A 21058-nucleotide genomic window follows, 5' to 3' on the forward strand; every position below is an offset into this window, starting at 1 on the left:
TGTAACACATGGCAGGGAAACTTTAGCGAGGTCATAGCACGTCCATACACAGGATGTAATCCAGGAAGAAATGAGTTGCAATGAAAGCAGGAGCCTCTTCATGAGCTCAGCAATGGCCACAAAGAGTTGTGAGGTCTTGCAGAAGGACTTGGTCCACTCAGTGTAAAAGCCAAGCACTCAATTCACATTGAGAGTGTGCAGCTGCTGTTCCTGACAGAAGTCATGAGGTTAAGGGCAGAAAACAGGCAGGAAAACATCCTGGCTCGTGTGGAAGTCAGAGACCACTTTCAGCAGGAAAGCTGGGTAAGGGCAGAGTTGGACCTTGTCCTTATGGAACACCACATATGACGGGCTCCAATATGTGGGACCAGACCTCAGACACCCTTTTGGCAGAGGCAACCGTCACCAGAAAGACCACTCTCCAGGACATGTAGAGGGAACAAGTGGCCAAAGGTTCAAGAGGGGAGTACCTGACACTGAACTTTCATATATTTTGGTCAGACAATTCTACTTGAGACCTTTCCTGACAACAGAGAGGGGGACAGCCAGGTCCACCCCAGATTCGGTTGCCTATGAAAGGCCTGTATCTTGTTTTCCTCGTTTTGTCCAGCCACAGGGACATGCAAAAGCTCAGAGCACTGAAGCCTTGGACACTGAAAAAGGAAGACCTCAACCTGCTACCCAAGATGGCAATCCTGTCACAACTCTAAGCATTCTAGACTGAATTGAGCATCTCTGTGTGGTTATGATTTCAGTTCTTCCTCAGCAGCAGGAAGGTCTGGAGTTGCCTGCCTGAAAGGCAAGTCAGTATCATCAACCCCATCTTATGGGCGCAAAAAAGTGAAGTGAGTTGTCAGAAGAACAGAACCCAGGGTTCTGGAATCCCAGCCTAACTCATGATTCACAGAGACTCCCTTGCCAGCAGATCTCAAGGTAAAATGAGAACTGTCTGGGGTCTTCAGAGACTGAGCCACATACCCCTTCCTGCCAGTAAAGAGCAGATCTTGTTCTAAATGCTGTAGAGAGGATGAAGGCTCACTGAACAGATCTGTGGGCCTCAGTAGAGGGAGAGCAAATGACTTTAACACATTTGATGTTTTAAGCACTATAAATCTTTGTTAGTACCATTTTCTCGATTTATATTTTTCAATTGTGAACAATTTCCATCCTGCTTTAAAGTTTTCGTATTTGTCTCCTTTGCTCAGTGGATCAAAAGTATAGCACTATGTCTGCAAACAGAAATAAGGGCAGACTTAGCAATGGTACTCATTTTAAAACGATCTGAAAAACTATTTCCAAAGAGTCAACCATCTTTTGAACTATCAGATAGGTGAGCAAAAGAGATGATGTTCTTTTACACAGAGCAATTTCTGCATATTATACAATAATGTTTAAAATACAACTGTTAACACTTTTTGATACATGGGGTGAAGAAAGGGAAGAGCTGGGAGGGGAGGGGAAAGAGATGCTACATCTAGGCAAGTGATAGTTTCTTGTTTCAAAAGTATCTATACTGAGCTTGCAAACTGATCTTCACCGTAACCCAAACAAGAGTACTATGCTAGAAATGCTTGAAAGAATGGGAAGAAAGGAACAAGAGTTAAAATTGTCTGGGTCTTCAAAAAGCATACGTGAACTATGCATGTCTTAAAATGGGCAAAAACTAAAGCAAGGAGCAGGAAGACTGTCCACGTCTTTAAATCCTGTATCACTATTAAAAGTTTTAGGAATAATGAGGTTTTGTTTGACACAATCACCAAGTGAACTTTCATTTTAGATTTAACAAACAACTATAAAAGCAGAGGAGTAAGGATGAGAGAGAACACTTGCCTAGAATTGATTTCTGCACCAGCATTTAGCAGGATTTTGATGATGTTCACGTAACCACCAGAAGCAGCTAGACTTAGAGGTGTGTAATCAGAAACATTCCTGTGCTCTTTGTTTGCCCCTCGAGCTAGCAGCAGCTCCACCACCTGCAATATTACAAAATAAGTTACTCTTATTTCTCCTTAAACTTGAAAACCTAACTAGAGAATATGTTCTAAACTTATGAATACACAAAATAAACGTGTCTAGAAAAAAGTCAAGTCCCTGTTCTGAAAGCAGTCTTTTTTTAAATCAAAGAACATTCTTAATCCTTCAACCACGTCCTGAGCCTCAGAAAACCAGATCATAATTGCAATTATTTCTCCCAAATGTCATGGCAATAAAATTAAAAAATAATAAAATATCTCTCTCCAAAAAGTTGACGATAAATATTTCTGACTTGGAAAATCCCAAATTTAGAAAAAATGTAATGGCATTCTGCAAAGGAAATATCTTTCTTCTTTGGAATAGTTTGTCTCCAGTTTTATGATGAGCCCAGCAAACCGTAATTTACTAGTATTTCAGCTACCTATGCATACAATTTTCTCCATCCACACTGTGAAGCACTCTGACCTTCCCCCTTATGGATTATGCAAAAATCTTTATCTGAATACACTAAATATTTGTCACTTGCAATGAGCGTGCTGGGGTCAGACAAAAATCACCCTGTTTTTGCCACCTACTCCAGACTCCACAGAACTCTCAGAAGCAGTATAATCTTGTTTCTTTGCTTCTGCCCAGACATTGTAACTCTTAATAGAAGAGACATAACAATGAGGCCAGCAATACAAATGACTTGTTTCTCATTGGTGCATCTTCCTTGAACGATCATTTCTAAGTGAAATGATCAAAGTCCTGCATGTTGTGCAGCAAAGTTGGACTTACAGTCTACAGAAAGGTTCCTGATTTCTATAGCACTCTGATGCAAGAGACTTAAGTCCATGCCAGTTCCATTTACAAAACTTGTTTTTAATTAGCTAAATATGAACACTAACTATGCACCCAGTATTGCTGCTTCTCACAATTACAGCAACTGCTAGGACAAATGTCTACCCGTCTACACCAATTTAGAATTGGGACAGCTGCACCAGACATGGGAGTACATGAACTGTTCAGCAGCCATATCCAAACAGCAGAAATATTCAATTAAAGTAGTTATCTGTTTGTTTTTGATGCACCGTGGATAGCTAGGATTGGGACAGCTGAGTACTGTCAAATGGGTTTGCAGATATAGGAATCTGTAAATCTCTTCACTTGTACATGTCAAGTCACCTTGGGCCAGTAAGATGGATCATCAAGGGCAATGCAGGCTCCTTCTGACAGAAAAAGCCACAGCTGCCTCCTGAGTGCCAAACATCCCCACTGTCAAAACTTGTTGCATTTAAAGACAACGTCTACGGCACATTTGCGCATTCTCAACACAACTCCAGCACACTGAAAACTGGAGGCAACATATACTATTTGAACACAGAAATATAAACAAAGAAACTGTGAATAAATTCTAAAAATGCAGTCAAAGTTATCACAGAATTCTGCATCAAAATGTCACAGAAACCCAGGGGACTTGTTCCTGAATTTAGTTCCAGCTTGTTGCTAAATACCGGATTATATCTCTTACATTCATAATACACATCCGATCCTCAGTAAATTTGCAGTTCATCCACGTATATATTTTAATAGCAACAGTCCTTTAAAGTTGGGATGCTGGAGAAGGCTTTTTGTTACCCATACCAGGGAAAAAAAATTTGCTCAATCTAAATCATATACAGTAAAAGCTTTATTATCCAGCATCCCAGCAGAACTGGGGATGCAGGATAATCAAATGTGCCAGATATTCAAGTGGGGGCTGGCATTTGGCTCTACTCTGCGCTGCCACCCCACCCCCTCAGCAGGGCAGCTGGTCAGCCGGCCCTATGGCATGTTGTTTAGCTATTGGATAACCGAGCTTCTATTGTAACTGGAAACCTGCTTCTACCGAGAGGGCACCTTATACATAAGTAAATTTCACTTCACCTCTTGTCTTCCCCCTGAACAAGCCAAAGACAATGGTGTGTCCTTGGTTCGCTCAGACTGAGCTTCAATATCTGCACCATTGTCCAACAAGATTTCAACAACACCAACGTGACCAGCTGTTGCAGCCAAAATAAGTGGAGTAAATCCTGAAACAGAATAAAGAATGTTTGATTGTCTCCATCTATTTTTAAATAGGTAACAACCTTAGTTATACGAACAAAGTCCAAAATAAAATGCAAATTTGTAGCTATTACCAGGTTCTAAGCATGTAATTATTCTGCTGCATTGTAAGATACTGGAGTTTACTCAAAATAGAACCCACATACACCAACATGCTGAGATTCCTACCTTTTTTGTCCCTATGCTCAATATTAGCTCCTCTCTCTAGCAGTGTTTGTACTAATTCTTCATGGCCACCAGCACAAGCAAGTGTCAATGCTGTGTCATGATTACTCTCCGTCTAAAAGGAAAAAAATTACACATACTTCAAAAAGGGCAAAATACACTTTCTTTCATTTTAAAATTCCATAGTCATTACTGCATCAAGATTTAAATCTACCTCTGTTGCAAGACAAATCTTTTAAAAGCCTACGTAATTTTTAAACTAACTCTACATGTTTTTCTTGTGAAACTATAATCTTCTCAAATTAGATGTCAAGCTTCTGAAGTCAGCCCTTTAAACTGAGGCTTAATAAGCATCTTCAAGAACTAAGAGCACTCATATTTTCTGCTAAACTGTTTAATCTTTAAAAATTGCAATTCCAGCTCTACAATTTACACTTAAATACAATAAGCATTAAAAATGATTGCTATCTAAGGCGTGCATTAATTTTATTTTAAATGTTACTCCCTTTAGCTAATCTGCAAATAAAAATTCATTCTCACTCTTATAGCTAGAGTTTCTGAAGGAACTATAGCATTAGGCCGTAGCAGCAGAAAAGCCAACAGACAGAGCACGAATGAATTGGCAGGATTTATTTCTGGAGCAGAGTCAACATTACTGATAAACACAATGTAAAGGTTTGGAAGGGAAACATGGGATTAAAGTAGTGGAAGTAAGTATCTGACAAAAAGAATAAAGAAAAAGTTGATGGGTAACAATTTTAATTTCTAGTTAGTAAGAAAACAGACAAAATAGTCCCAGTGCTTCAAAAATTAAATGAAGGAAACCTCCCACCCTCCAAAAAATGACAATTTCAAACATTTAAATTAAAAAGTTTCAAGTTTTGTAAGATCCAGGAGGAAGATGTCTTGAGAGGCTTTAGGTTGCACGTCTCTATTTCCACCAGCCAACAGTGGTATCTTGGCACAAATGTCTTTAAGTCAGCACAGAAAAGTTTGTTTCCTTTTTTCAGGAATGTAAACACTCAATAAGTTGACGCTTGACAGAAATGAGATATCTACAACTGTTAACATTTTTAGCATGGCTTAGAACATCATGCTAAACAACTGCACTCCTGCGAGCAAGGAGATGAGAGGTAAACTGTGCAGCCTGACTCAAGGTCCTGACACTTTGTAAAGATTTTCATTTCTTCAAATTAACTACTCTTCACTGAAAAAATAATCCTTTAACACAATAGTTCTCAAATTCTGGTCCCAAAAACATGCTGAGAGCCATGTAATAATGCTAAGTGATTGACTCTTACGAGGAACTCCATCAACTGCTAAAATTACAGAATCACTACCATCCTAATAACTTAACAGAACAAGTTCATAAATTATCCTAAATTTTGATCACTGGTAAACTAAGTAGGTTATATGAGCTTTAAGAAACAAAAGCAGTTCCTTTAAATTTAAATTTTCCATGCACCTGCTTCTAAAATTTTTGATTTTGTTGAATGCATCCACTAAGTAATCACATCTATATTTCCTCTTGCTTCTAATTATCTGTCATCATGCTATAATGCACTCATTGATTATGACATTATCCATTAGGCCCATATGATGGAGTCGTGTTTCATCAAGACTTCGGTGCCTAGTTAAAGAATTATAAGCTTATCCAATGACATATACGTGCCCAAAGGTAGACACTCTGGTGTTTAGTACAAACTTGTACTGAGATTATAACAGGGCAGAGAGAACTAAAATTTGTTACCAACTTCTGTCTTCTGTTACCCAAGCTGAAAAATACTGGGAAGGCTACAGAGTTAGTGCATATAGAGGCAGGAAAGGATTCCAGATGAATGCAGACATAACCTTATATTAATTTGCACTGACCCTGCCAACCTAAGAGATGAGCTGATTGGTTGTGGAAAGTTAATTTTGTGCACTCACTGTCAGAAAGCCAATGAAAACTGCAATGATATTTCACCAGCATATTTATCAGTTCTCTTGTTTATGGCACAAACAAGAAAAAGTTAAAAGTAAATGATCATTCAAACAAAATGCCTGCATTTTCCCACTTGTATTGTATTGTCACCTGGGCTACACAACAATAGTACAGCAGAAATATGCAAGATTTCATATTCCACCAAACCATCTAGAATGCAACTAAATATAAATCAGAACCGTTTACTGGTGGTGATTCATTCATTATCCAGAAAAAAATACCTTCATCACAACTGTGTTGCACTTATTTCAGGGTTACCTGTGCATCAATATCTATGGCAGGGTAGATTGGCAGCATGGCTGAAGGAGAAATGATAGGACTTGGAGCTGGCGTCTGAGGTTGGGAGACAGAAGCTGCAATGCTATGGGTAGGAGTGTTTGACATTGCGGATGCTCTTCCACTCACTGCTGTTGAACAGAATGACCACATTTAGTACAAGTAAAATGTATTCTTCAGATCTGAAACATCACAGTAAATGGACAATGAAATACCAGAGACATTTTTAATGCATTCTTATAAATTATTTTGAAAATATACTATTTTAAAATCTTTAACTCTTTGGCCTTAACTCTAACATCAACTTAAACACAAGTCTAAGAATTAGTATGAGGGATTTAGGTTTGCAGCATTTTCTGAAAGCCACTTCTGGGGAAAAAATAGCATATTTTCTGACAAGACACTTTATTTGCAGAGGTATATGACTAACTGAATCAAAAATTACATGCCACTAAAAGGAAACTGGAGCACAGCCAGAGTAAATAGGTACTTAAAGGTATATATAGGTCCTGGAGTTCTTATTATATTCACAAGCCACTAATGCAAAATAGCAAGAGAGATAATGTGGATGGTCCTGACCACTCAGAATTGATTAAATATAAAAAATTACATTACATGGGGGTGTGGGAAGGTTGGGTTGATGGAGGGGAGCTGAACATTTCTATAGAAATATTCTTGCCAAATGGTACTGATTAAAAGTTCTGGCAAAAGTAAATCATAAATACTATTTCTACTACATCACATCGAAATAGCATAATTAAAATTCTGAACGTAACATTTTCCTACAAAACCTTTTGTACACCAGAAACTGGCAAGATCCTGAAAAACACCTTTTAAAACATGTTCTGTATACACATTTTTCAAAGGAGTTTAAAAAAGGAGAGCAGAAAAATCTATTATGTTAAGTGAGGCTCTTTAGAACCTCACCGATTATACAGGAGAGTTTTGAAAGTCAGTATCCAGAAAGTGCTGTCAAATGCATAAAGGATTTGAAAAAACAAACAATCAGGTATATTTTTGAATAATTCTGGGTGTTATTTGTAGCTCCAAAATTTAGAGTAACATTTTTAAATTGATACTGTTCACTTACTACATAAAACAGAGGAGGTAAAATTAAAAATATAGTATCCCCTGCTCTTAACGGCCATTTCTACACAAGTGGCATGCTAATAAACAGCCTGAAATATGCTAATGAGACATGGATGTAAATTCCCCATGCCTCATTAGCATAAGGTCACAAGATCTGGAGTCCAGAAGACGCTCTTCCATACTCCAAATCTTGTGACCTTATGCTAATGAGGCACGGGGAATTTACATCCGCGCTTCATTGGCATATTTCGGGCCGCTTATTAGCATGCCACTTTCAAAGAAAGTGGCACGTGTAGAAATGACCAAAGAGTTTAACATTTTAATATTTCTTCTCTGACGTGGGTTTAACACTTCGGAGAGCTGAAAGGCCACCAGGCCGGCGTACTGAGGTCCTTTATTCAGCAGTAACATTGTGGGCAGCAGCAGTGCAACTTTCACCTAAGCATCTCACCAACTTGACTGAGCCTCAGTCCAAAGAGGTCAATTTTTAATTTCTGTACAGACTGAAACTCTCTAGTCCAACACCCTCAGGACCTGACTGGTGCTGAACAAGACAATTTGCTCAACTGCAGGAGAGCAACATTGTCTATCAGCACTGCCAACACCTCTACAGTTTAATGGGAACTTAGAAGACATTTTAGGGTAAATTACAGCCGAAGAACAGCACATAACACTGAGATCCAGGACCGGTGGCTGTAAACAAAGTTTATGGGACCATGGGAAATTTGGCCACATCCATGAGAAGTGGAGACCTGGCTAACTAAAATCAGGATGGCCCACGGATGTTGCTGGGTGAAAGAATCCAGACGAAAGAGGTTCAAGCTTGTGGTAACTAAATTCTTGGCTTTCTTGCTGAAATGCCAGTAAGGGAGCGAGCAAATGTCAATTATGATTGACAAACCAAAACCACTAGCTTACATCATATAGACCAATGCACATATTTACCAGATAACTACTTTTGCTCACTATGAAACCAAGCTTTAATTCATGACAGTAACTAAGAAATCCAATCATCAATTCTTAAAATTTTGTACTAAATGAGTAAAGAATGGCAACTCATATTTCTAATGAAAAATCCATCTTCCACAGTACTTCATTATGAAGTTATCATTGGGTTTGGACTCCGTGGCACAAGACTTGAATCCAAGACAATATGGCCAAAAGATGAAATGCACCATTTGGCTGATTTCAAATTAAAGAGAATATCAACAAGTTCTGTGTTTAAGAATTCTAGTCTACAGAACACCACATCGAAAAGCTTCAGCCCAAGGTATACGTGTTCATCAGGTTTAACAAAAACAAAAAAAACCTTAAAAGCAGCTCAGATTCATTATTCCTATTACATAAAGATGTTACCTAAAAAGAATTCCTAAGGTTTGATTTAGAACAAAGAGGAAATTCAGAGCTAGATCTTTTGCTCCATTCTTTGTTCACTGTGTCAGACCACATATGAAATTTCTCTGTTCCAAAAGAACAAAGTATTTTAACCGCTAAAGTTAATGACATCTTTAAAAAAAAAAGTTATTCCCAACATATCAGTATCAATGTTTATACAGGAACCATCTTTTTTGTTTAGTGGCACCAAGGACACACGGTAAGTTGTAATACACAGTTTTTTAAAGAGTCATTAAGAACTATAAGTTCCTCTTTAAAAAACAGTTTTAATTTATAATATCATCCCAGACATAAGTTAACTTTGTGACTCCATTGCAATAAAAAAAGGCATGGTGAGTATTACACCTGATACCACCAAGGTTGTTAGACCTAAAAACTGACCTATGCTGAGAACTATTATATTCAATTTGTTTTAATTTAAGTCATGTGCCATTTTTCACAATATTGTAGCTACAGAAAAAAATGCAGAAAAACAAACACCTCTCTTCCCACATGAAACTTCATGATACAGTTCAGAAATTAACTTTTTTATGCATGTTAATGAAGGAGAGCATGAATATGCATACTGTTTTGCAGTTCTTATACTAAGTATTATTTTAAATCTGCTGCAGCTAATCATTAAATAAAAAAACAAACAGTTCATATTCATAGAATGAATTTACTAAATGAGACAAAAGTTAAGAGTGTGTTAATAGTTAGGTCTAACAGTCATGAGGATTGTACTGTGAGTGCCAGGAAAGCTGTTGATCACATTAAAATTGTCATTCCAGGGCACACCCCAAAGACAACCAAAAAGTCATTAATCTAAAGTATCCTAACAAAGACTAAGGAGAATTCAATAAACTAAAATATCGTCATACTATGTTCCCAGCAATAACATGACTACTCAGCCCACTTCACTAAAAAGTTTAAAACTATATATAAATTAACTATCTGAATGAAGAGTTTTATTGTCAGGGCACATTTTGACATCTTTCATGAACAAACAAAACAACTCTTACATTTACTCACACCTCTTTATTAAATTTTCTGACTAATGTGATGAAGTATAAATATCTGCCATGAGTTAGGCAAACATCTACTACTGGATGTTAGGGAAATGAAGTGATTTTCTTGCAAATTACATTGAAATTAGGAGCATATGCTACGCAGATCTATCTGCAGGGCCACGCCCCCTTCTTTCTCCTGTTAAAATGCAAGATTAAATTTTCAAGCGCTTTAGATCTGATTTTTTAAAAGATACTTTTCAAAATTACTTTGAAAGTTAGAGTAACCTAACTCTAGTCTTAAATCACTTTTGAAAATAAAACTGAAAACTGGTGCTCTTGGAAAATTCATTTGTAACGAAGATTGAAGACAGCTGCAGCATTTAGCTTTTATACTTGATTTTCCTTAAATACTAAAAATATTCTTTACACTAAACTCATTTTCCAGATCTTCAATTTCCTCTGGTCTTAAAGGGCTGTTCCTTACAGTTGACATGTTTTATGCCTAGTCCTAAAAGGAAAACCTGTTTTAGAGCATTAGGCTCTTATCAAATAACTCATCAAGAAGGTGGTTATTACATTTTAAAAAGGGACACGTTCATATTTGAGAAATGTCAAAGTTCATTTGTTTCAAGAGCTAATATCTGTTCTTCTTGACTCAGGGTAACACTGCACTTTTTTAACTAATCAAGAATTGAGACTCTTCGTATGGTAAGAAGGATCGTACTGTTCATTTAGTTCCTCCAAATTTTTTGCATTATGCCGAATTACTAACACTAGTAATTTTCTTAGTGATGTTCTCATTACTTGTTCACGCAATCCAATTCTTATGCAGTTAATGTCGCTTGCAATGCGAACGTAGAAAGATAGATCTTTTTTTCACACTGCACTGCTGTAATTTGAAATGCAAGACTGAAGACAGCCAGATTTTAATTTTATTTTTCTAAAATGATTTTTTTAAATTAAGATCTTAATGGAACTAATTTGTTTCTGGTATTTCATGTTTTTCCAAATATTCTAGTAGAAGAGTAAAGTTTTCAGAATTTAAGATTAAAAAAAGATGTTCCAAGAATAATTTTTTATGGATCTGTGCACACAATTACATATACACAGTATGCCCTGAAATAGTAACTAGAAGACATGCTGTGATTATAAACTGGCAGATACAATACCACTCCTAAATATTAACACATCCATCACATTGAGCCCAAGAATCCATAACATGTGAATGTTCCTCATTTTACATTTATATTAGTTCTTTTTAGGGGCCTGTCCATGCAATTTTCCAGCCTAAAAGGTAAAGCATCACTTTATAGCATCTCTTTTCCCGTAGGAAGCCTGTATCTTGTAGGCAATGGACCAATAAAAATCTAATTAAGTTGTGCTTACTGCTCCTTTACACAATAACTCGCAGAGCACACAATCAACACATGCCAAGAATAATACAGAGATTTGTATGTTATTTATATTACAGATAGCATAAGCTAAAATCCTTAAGGGATATCGTAATTCTATTGCAGTAATTTGCTCTTTCCAATGGGGGTACACACCCTTCAGAAGCATTTTTAGACCTTTTAATGCATGTCAGGATTTTGACATCCTACTCCTATCCAGGGTACCTATTCCTGTGTAGCATTTGTTGAACTACTTATTTTTGACTCTGCTCCAATTTAGTCATTTGTGAACTGTAAATGCCACAAAAGTGATCTCATAAGAATATTTTGTGAAGCTTAAATTTACAGTAGATCCCTGACTTACACAATTTTGACTTGCACGTTTCTGGGAATAACACGAGTCAAAATCAACAATTACTGCCCACCTGCTGTGTCCTTCTGCTGGACCCTGCTGAACCCCCTGCTGCCCGGTGTGTTCTCCTTGCCAGTCCTCCCACTGGGTCCTGGTGCACCCCTGCCCCACTTCTTCCGGGGGAACCCAATGGCAGCAGGGCACCCCACTCCTTGAGCTAGCTCTTTGCCCCTCCCTTATTCCCCGATAGACCTCAACTTGTGCAAAATTTGACTTACACGTGGTCGCCCAGGCATGCAACCTGTGCCTAAGTGGGGGTTTTACTGTACTGTAAAATGTTTTGAAAGCTTTGACTACAAGTCATGTAAAATGTATTAACTTTCTTCTCTATTTTCAAAGGTGTTGAAGGCAACCTTCAACATGGAAAAGTGCAAGAAATCTGAGTATAGCATAAGTCTCCCAACAGCAGAAGGCAGAGAGAAGGTGTTACACATAAGAAGTGGTATTGACTGAAGTGTTGTTTGTTAAAATACATTTTAAGTATTTTCATGCTACTGAATTAATAGATTGCATATATGTCCTTAATATTTAAAATCTTTGTTTATAAGTTAACCATAGTGATTCTTATTTGTCAGAATCTGCATTCAAGATTCAACAACAGCATACAAAATAAGAACATCAACATCTCAAGTGGAAGCAGAGCATGTCTTCTTTGCTTTGTTGCCAACTCTTGGAGGTTACACAAGAATCTTGACCCTAGGTCATAGCAGATGAATAAAAACTAATTTTCAAATAGTCTGTTCTTAATATTTGTCATTTTAAAATATCAACTACATTGCCTGTAAATTTTTCCTAGTCTACTCCTCAGAAATGCTGAAAACCCTACAACTGCCATGGATAGTTGCAGGTAGATCTCATTTTTTCCATTGCTACCTGGATTGTAATTTCTCATTCAAAAAGGGGAAAATTTTAAAACCATTTTATTAGTTGATACAATAGAAATGGTTCCATTTTCAGTTGGATCAATCCTAAGAAATCAAGTTGAAAAACTGCTGACTTTGCATTTTATGAGACAATTGGTCACAGACATAGTGATCCAAATTAATTTCTGGTGTAACAAGTGACACCAACCCTGAGTCTTAGTGAGACAAACTTTCCCTAGAGACACCATGAAGTCTATGGAGTACATAGCAAGTATGTTATAGTTCAGTGGGTATTGTACTGACACAAATTCACCTCCAGTATTCTGGCAGCTTGCGTTCAGACTTTGCAATTTAAGTATACTTCAAAATGCTATACAAGTTACCTGTACTAGGTTCACTTTTTACAAATAAAAATGGGTTTATTTTTAACGTTAGTGGTTAAGTAATCTGAAATTTAATTTAAATAAATTCAGGTTGATCCTGAAAACTTTCCACAAGTGCAATTCTCTCAGAATTCACTGGACCGTGCACACATGCAGCTAGTAGAATTGAGACCTAAGAATATGAAACATATGTAAATCAAATATAAATTGTAAATAAGCCTAGCCTTTCATAAAAAGTGTTCAGACAGTGTGCCACCAAAATGGAATTGTGAATCTTCAATATTTAAATTTCGTTACATATAATTATGTATCATACTACATTTTAAAATGTTTATGAAATTTAAGTTCACATATATTCAGTATGTGAAATTACATGTAATTACTGCTTAGAAGCTGTAATCATTTTATCTGACAGATGCACCAGCTGGTATTAGGTGTGTCCAAATAAGGGAAATCTTTGCATCTCATTTTTCTCATCAGGATGGAAGGAGAGAAATTCTCTCAGTCATCTTAACTTTTGCCTACTGACATTTTCAAATCTGGATGCCCAAGTTAAGCTTCTAAATAGCACACTGATTTTTGAAAGGTGCTGGGCTCATGTAACTTTATTGACCTCAGTGAAATTTGAGAGGGCTCGGTAGTTGAGACAATCAACATACTACTCCTAATGCTAATTTTAGGCACATGGGTTTGAAAATTTTGTCCTGAATAGTTAAAAATATTTTCCATATACTATTTTCTTCACTTTCCTACCTACTCATGATACTGTAAGTGCTGCAATATGTTGGTTCAATGTAACTTTACTCCTGTAGGAAGATATTCTAGATACTCACTGACATGTTTCGCAAATGACACATCACAATAATTAGCATAGTACAATATTTCTCTTAATTTCAGATTAGCATTAGCTGTGCAAGGTAATTTGAAAGATTCAATAGACACACAGATAAACCGTAATAAAGGAATAGACTGAAAATAATATTTCACCAACAAATTGTATAATTAACAAGGAGAGCAGCAAATCAAATGTAATTAAGATGTAGAACATGCTCTACAGAAATCAGCACTGCCAGCTTTCTATACTTCCATTTGTAGGAACACTTCTTGAAGAAAACTAATGTGTACAAAACCTCTTCATTTTGGATTATTCTCAGTGAAGTTTTGGAAAACTTAAAATTTGTTTGCCTAAAGTTAAACTATTTTAGTCTGTGTGTTTCTTAACAATACATATGGGATGATTTAACATTTACATTCCTACTCATGGCTCAGTTCCTAAATAATTAGAAGTTTATTTTTGGTAGTTCTAATTCTAAAACCAAATGTGAAATGTCCATTCCAAAAGGTCTCGCTTGCAGTACGCTAATTTATAGCAGACCTGTTCCAAACATTAAATCTATTTCTTAAAAAAAGAGGTATATGCACTGAAGAACAGTATTGTCAGGCTCATGTTCCACATCTGAAAATAGGCTGTAATATCAGCACAGCTTCAATGAGAAGTCCTGTGGCACCTTACAGGCTAGCAGATGTACTGAAGCATAAGCTTTCACGGGCAAAGACTCACTTCAGATGCACGCAGATAGCTTACATGGTGGCCAAAAAGCAACTATGCAAAAGAAGATGTCATTCTGCATAAACAGCATACCAACCTCTCACATGGCAATGGAGAGCAAAACCCCAAATGGGAAGTCAATTTTGCAAACTACAAATATTTACTTAAGACTACTGAAAGTGAACGATTATTCTGAAGCCCTAAGCAAAAGGATCAGTATACCAAAATAGTTCATTGTTGCAGTATGTAGAATAAAGCCCAACCAAAAAAGCTGAACTACTCTCCATTAGCAAATCATAAACTATACCTGCTCATAACAATATAAACCCACCTGCCATGATGTCATCCAGCGTGTCATTGAGGGTCTGAGCAGGGCTGGCTACCATTAACCCTTGCTGTGTTTCTGTCAGAATTCCTTGTCCCAAACCTGGCAGCTGTGCTTGGCCCAACACTGGCTGTCCAACTATAACACCTTGCAGTTCTGTAAGATTTGCAATAGACCCTGGAGGTAGGGAGCCTGTTGCCAGAGGCAATGCTTGTGGCATTGCCAGAGGCTGAATAGGTGCAAAGCCCATCTGCACAGCAGTTTGCTGTGCATCATCCTTGAGTAAGATGGGGTCCACCTGCTGTAATGGTGCATAGTCTCCTTCTGAAAGTTGTTCTCCAACAGGAGTCAGTAGTCCCAGATGTTGGCAAGATTGCTGCTGCTGCTGCTGCTGAAGCTGAATTCGTTGCGCTTTAACCTCTAGATATTGCTTTTTGAGCTGCTGCTGTGTTTTCAGTTGTAATTCTCGCTCTACTTTCTGCAGTTCCTCCAAAATCTTTTGTTTCTTCTGAATTTGTTCCTCTCTCGTTTTGTTCAATTCCTCAATCTTCTCCTTGGTAAGCTGATCAGCATGTGCCAATTCCAAGGACTGCAGTTGAGCATTTTTTTCTATGGCTTCTTTTATCCTCTGCTCAAGCTCCGTTAATTTGCCTTGTGCCTCTTCTACAATGCTCTCTGGAGACTGATTGGTGACGTAACCCTGTACATCTTGGTTGTTTGCTGGCAAATGGCTGCTGGACTTTTGTTTAGAAGTCGCTGTGTGAAAAAGAAACCCTCTCAGAACCAATAGAAGTGCACATGAATGGCATCCTCATTTTACAGATACTCTTTGAATGTTTATATGGCTAGTTTTGTACCAATGTACTTCACCCACAGAAGGTGAAAATGTACAGTAAGAAACTTAAGAAAACCTTATCTTGCAATGGATACTAATTCAGAGGTTAGCCTGCATACCTAACAATGGATCACTATACATCATGTAGAACAATTGTTAATTATTTTTAAGATATTTGTTCCGGGAATAGTTAAATGTCCACAAACAGAAAATGACTGCCTCAAGATGTGTGGTACGCAACTGGCATGATTACATATACAAAAAAGAAAGCGAAGGCAATACTATCCCTAGAACTGGTATTTAGTGTTTTGAGATGGTGTCAGATTATAAATGCATTAAAAAAGGCCTAGAAACCAGGCAAATCTTACCTGATGGACAGAGTTTTATTTAAGATTCAGGTTTCTAACTTGAGTTGGTCAAATTACAAAGGTGCTAATCTAATTAGGAATATTAAAGTCCTTTCACACTGGAAGTCCAGCTACATCAAGTTGACATTCAATATTAGAATTCCCAGTAATAAAACTACAAATTAGAATTTCTGAATAGGCATCTATTGTCTTTAGGTGTTCCACAGAGAACACCCTTGTTCTCTGACTAGAAGCAGGAAAGAATTCCATCTTCACATAAGAAAGGACACTGGACTGTACAGTCCAACAGATTTATAGTGAACAAATACACAGCGATTAAGCCAAGACTGTACCATCTAAATTTTATAAAGAAAAGTGATTAATAGGTCAGAATGGAAGGGAAATTAAAAGCCAGTATTTCTAACTGGGGAAATACCCACTCTTTTCCAGAAGAACTAAATTTGTAAAGTATTAAAAGTGTAAAGTGCAGCAAAAAATTTATTAAAAAAATTTATAAATTTTAAAGATTTTATAGTGTACCAAAAATGGACACCAAATTTATATTGAGTTAAATTACTTTGCATAGCACCCCAGACACATTTTACGGCACAAAAATCAAGAAATTCTGCTTTTAACTGTAGTTTAATCTGCACCTAGACTACAACTCTAAGGGGATGTAAATTCCAAACATAGTACAATACTTCTGATAACTGTGATCAGTGACAATTCTTTACAAGTTTTAGTTATTAGATATTGGTTGACAACTAACATACCATGTGAATCGAGCAAAGCCACATATTCCGTAATAACTTTAGAGAGGCAGACCTTGAAAAATTCCAGCTTAAAAAGTTAGATGGGTATTGAGCCTACAGTGTGGGTGAAAATAGTCCTTACAAAAATTAAATTAATTCTCGACTGATTTCACAAAAAAAAAGGTCTATGGAAATTGTAAACTGAAAAAGTTTGAAAGCAACCCTATATCTTCCACGTAGAAAGGATTTTTTGAAGTAAGCTGCAAAGCTACAACTGACCTTTATTTCTGATGGGAAGGGTTGTGGCGACATTGGCAGGGGGTTTGTCAGGCTCCTGGGGTGGAACGACCATGGGCAGTGCCTGCACTGGCACACGGGGAGCCTAAAACATCAGACACAGAGTATTTACATTTCTTCTCTTCCTAGACACTTAATCCGATGTCATACTTTAATAAATATTAACAAATTGCCACAGTTATAGAAGTGGCATGCATAACATTATAAAATACCATTTCATACCTTTTCACATGTTGAGTTCAGTGTCAATAGTTGTTAACAGTTCCAGACTATTATTGTGGTGTCCAAAGCACTTCACATTCTTAGGCCCTGTCCATACTAACTAACAGAGAGGCTGACCAGTAATGATATAGCTGTGCCACTGTAAGATCACTCAGAGCCACTCGGTCAACAGAATACAGCTCTCCCGTCAACATAATAAAACCACCTAAACCAGGGGTCGGCAACCTACGGCTCAGGAGCCACATGAAGTTCCAAGCGCTGCCGCTGTTGGTGCCTCTCACTGCGGGGTGTGTTTTTTACATCCCTGCACAACATAAGTTGTGCTGACATAAAGGGGAGTACAGACATGGCCTTGTATAAACAAACATTCTAACTATTTCAACATCATGAACATGGTAACACAAATCTGCAAAGCAGATTTTAGCCACAGCTGGCTTCAAATGAAGGTTAAAGATTTGCTTCCTCATTTCTCCTGCCGAACCACCAAGTAAAACTAACAAATTGAGAAGGAAAAAAGGCAGAGATTTCCCAGTAATATTACAAATGATTTTCAGTTTGCACTTCAAATTGTGGCACCTGTTCAAAGAAGCTCATCCTAGTAACCTACAAGATGTGCTAAACCCATGTTTCCAGACATTTTTCATACCTTATGTATTTAGTACTTCAGCACTGAACTTTCCACAAACTAAGAATGAACACAGAAAAATGAAATCATGCCCTGTATTGGAGCTTGCATCTTACCCGGTTTAAATCATGGGATGGTGGGGTGAGTTGAGTGACATCAGGTGCAGGAGCAGAAAGCAAGTTATTTGGGTAATCCAGCAGGTAGCAAACCACACTAGTATGACCACCTTTAGCTGCCTCTATTAACATTGTTGAACCATCCTAGAGAGAAAACGCACTCAATTTATGAAGTATAATAGGGTATGAGAAAAGTTATTTCATTAATTTAGAGAGACATTTCTACATAATATATTGAAAAGGCATGCTGACAGACTCACTTAACTGCGTGCATTTTTCATAGCTTTTTAAAGAACTCAATTTTTAACAGAAGTATCTTAAAACAGCACCAATTAACATCCTGAAATTATGAGAATTACATAGTAATATTTTTTTCTAAAATCAGAATGAACATTGGTTATAGTTTGCATTTGGTGTTTATTTAGTCTTATTTCTTGATATAAGAATTCATGACTTCCTGTGGATAATACACTTGGTCTCCCTCAAACAGTGCTATACAAGCAGTGTTCACTTCACTACTGTACTACTTTGGAGCTGCAACATTATTCAGTGATGCCAACCCAGTACGTCTGGTGAAGACATGCTGCATCTCCCATTGATATAATTACTGAACTCCAGCAAGAGGCAGATGTATGTCCAAAGGAGACATTACTCAAGGGTGTAGGTGTTTTCACCCCCGTCCACAAGTGAAGTATCTCACCTCAATTTAGGCAGTCATGTAGACAAGCCCTTAGTGCCAAGGGTTCTCTTGGATGATAAGGCGTTTACTTAACACTATCGGCATTTGTAATTTTGAGCGTAGTTGCTATACAATTTCATTACTTACGTATCAGTTTGTAGGGTCATTCTCTTCACTTGTTTCAAATAGTAACAAGATTAGTTCAGAGACAAGGAAAAATATATCAGCTTCAATACTTACTTTCAATCTGTGTGTAGGATCAGCCCCATGAGCCAGCAATAATTCCACAACTGCTAAATGACCTCCAGCACAGGCCAGAGATAATACTGTATGATCATTGTTGGCTGTGGTCCTATTCACGTTTGCTCCTTCAGTGCAGGAGGGGAAAGAAAGGAGGATGGGGAGGGGGAGAAATAACTTCATAAAGAGATGAAATGTAAAACTTGTCTTTCACCCAACTCCTGTTCTAGAATCAATACTTTATTTCACATATTAATTTAATATAAAACAGAAGCTTTAAAATAATTAAATGTATAAATCAACTTCAAAAGCATTTGATGGCCACAAACGTAAGGACATACTGTTACATAGCATAGTATTCAGCAAATTTGACAGTATAAACTTGTCACTGTTAACAAAGAAGTCTGCTCAGCTACATAATAAGTACAAAAACTTTACTTTTACCACACGAAACAGGAAAGATAGCATAAATATTAACATTTCCAGTCAAGAATGTGAAAGCCTATATTACCCGCATGGGCATAATCTGATATGTATGTGACGTGGTTACTAAAGACCTGTCATCAACTTTGTTATCAATGCCTCAACTTTATGACTTTCATATTGTAGAAGCCTTCCTAGGTCACTGGAAAGCAGTGACTCATTCCAGCTGTGCTTTCTCCCATTCACAATTGTGAATGGGTGATAACTGGGCAAGCTGGAAACAGCAGGCAAGTAAGATTACACACAAGGAGAGGAAATCACCTCAACTATTGCTCTTGGGAGATTAAATTGGGTTATTAAGAAGCAAGAATATTCAAATATACAGTTGCTTAAATTAAGATTCCAAAATCAATATCCAGGCACCTGATTTTAAAAAGTGTTGAGCACCCATTAGCTTCCACTATCTTCAATACTAATAAAATACTTGGACCTAAAGGAGGAACCCAATTTTTGGAGTTTTAAAATCATACCACAGCTCCCACTTAGCTGAATGGGAACTGAAGATGTCCAGCACTCTTTAAATATTAGATATTTCACTTCAGATTACCAAATTTGGAAGTCTTATGCTACATACTTTAAATGATGAAAATATTTTAACTCAAGGCAGAGTGATTAAAATAACTAATGTAATTACAAGCAAGTCTATAATGTGATGATAAAGTTCTATCTTTCCATGATCTGATAAACATCATCAATTTTATGTACAATATGTCAATTGTATAAACAATCAGAAGAACATAATAATATCTTCCATTTAATTTTTAAAAAGATCAAACATATGAGCAGCAGCTCAAAATCAGTACATCACTGCAATTAAGTTTTTCCATGCACTGCCTGTGTTGAAGAAGGGACACAATTAAGACAAAAGGCATCCAGAACTCTAAATACATTACATATAAAATTAAGCACAAATGTTATTCTAATACTAACACTTATAATTAATGATTGGAAATCTAAATATACAAAACATACACAGCTGTCTTCAAGTCATAATTCTTTTAAAAGTAGAAAAGAGAACTTAATGAACTCACCTTTGCTAATCAAGAACTGAACAGTGCAAACATGACCTGCTCTTGCAGCTTTCATTAAAGGCGTTCTTCCACCTTCTGATTCATGTTCCTAGACAAATTATGAGAATAGGCTTACAAACCAAGATTGTAAAGGGGCAAGTTTCTACAGGGATTTAAATCCAGCCTGCCTTTTTCCAATGAATTTTTTTTTTTATGTTCAAACATCAAAATACAGTCATTTATAATAATCCAATAACATTCACAAACTGACATTGTCATCTCGATATCTGTAGATGAGGAATAATAGAACCCACTGATGTAAAGAGCTTTGATAAATAGTGTAAGTGTGCAGCATTCAAACATTGAAACTGTAAAGCCCATGTTTATGTTTTAAAGGACTTTTTAAAGAAAATGAGTAAACCTTTTGTGGCACTATTGGAATACTCTACAGGCATTCTCAACATATGCTGAACATGCTCACTGTCTCCTTTTACCTCAATCATCTTTAGTTCATTACCTGAGCTAAAGATAGTTTATCAATACATAGCAGTTAAAGCATGAATAGAACTGAC

At 36.9% G+C, this 21058-nt stretch overlaps 1 protein-coding gene across 4 annotated transcripts in view; it reads right to left on the minus strand.

The window, feature by feature from the left end:
- ANKRD17 (ankyrin repeat domain 17) overlaps positions 1 to 21058 on the minus strand; it is a 159931-nt gene that overhangs the window by 38153 nt on the left and 100720 nt on the right. For 3 of the 4 annotated variants that reach the window (XM_074993800.1, XM_074993803.1, XM_074993802.1), the window contains 9 exons: positions 20508 to 20595; positions 18994 to 19121; positions 18075 to 18218; positions 17094 to 17196; positions 14887 to 15636; positions 6467 to 6615; positions 4228 to 4339; positions 3880 to 4025; positions 1831 to 1973 (listed from right to left, as the gene is read on the minus strand). In XM_074993800.1, coding sequence (XP_074849901.1) covers positions 1831 to 1973; positions 3880 to 4025; positions 4228 to 4339; positions 6467 to 6615; positions 14887 to 15636; positions 17094 to 17196; positions 18075 to 18218; positions 18994 to 19121; positions 20508 to 20595 — 1763 coding nt within the window. The remainder of the gene's footprint in view (positions 1 to 1830; positions 1974 to 3879; positions 4026 to 4227; positions 4340 to 6466; positions 6616 to 14886; positions 15637 to 17093; positions 17197 to 18074; positions 18219 to 18993; positions 19122 to 20507; positions 20596 to 21058) is intronic. The other variant, XM_074993801.1, reaches the window with a different exon arrangement.

The sequence above is a fragment of the Carettochelys insculpta genome, chromosome 4 (genome assembly GCF_033958435.1).
Source record: "Carettochelys insculpta isolate YL-2023 chromosome 4, ASM3395843v1, whole genome shotgun sequence".
In the NCBI taxonomy this organism is placed as follows: Eukaryota; Metazoa; Chordata; order Testudines; family Carettochelyidae; genus Carettochelys; species Carettochelys insculpta.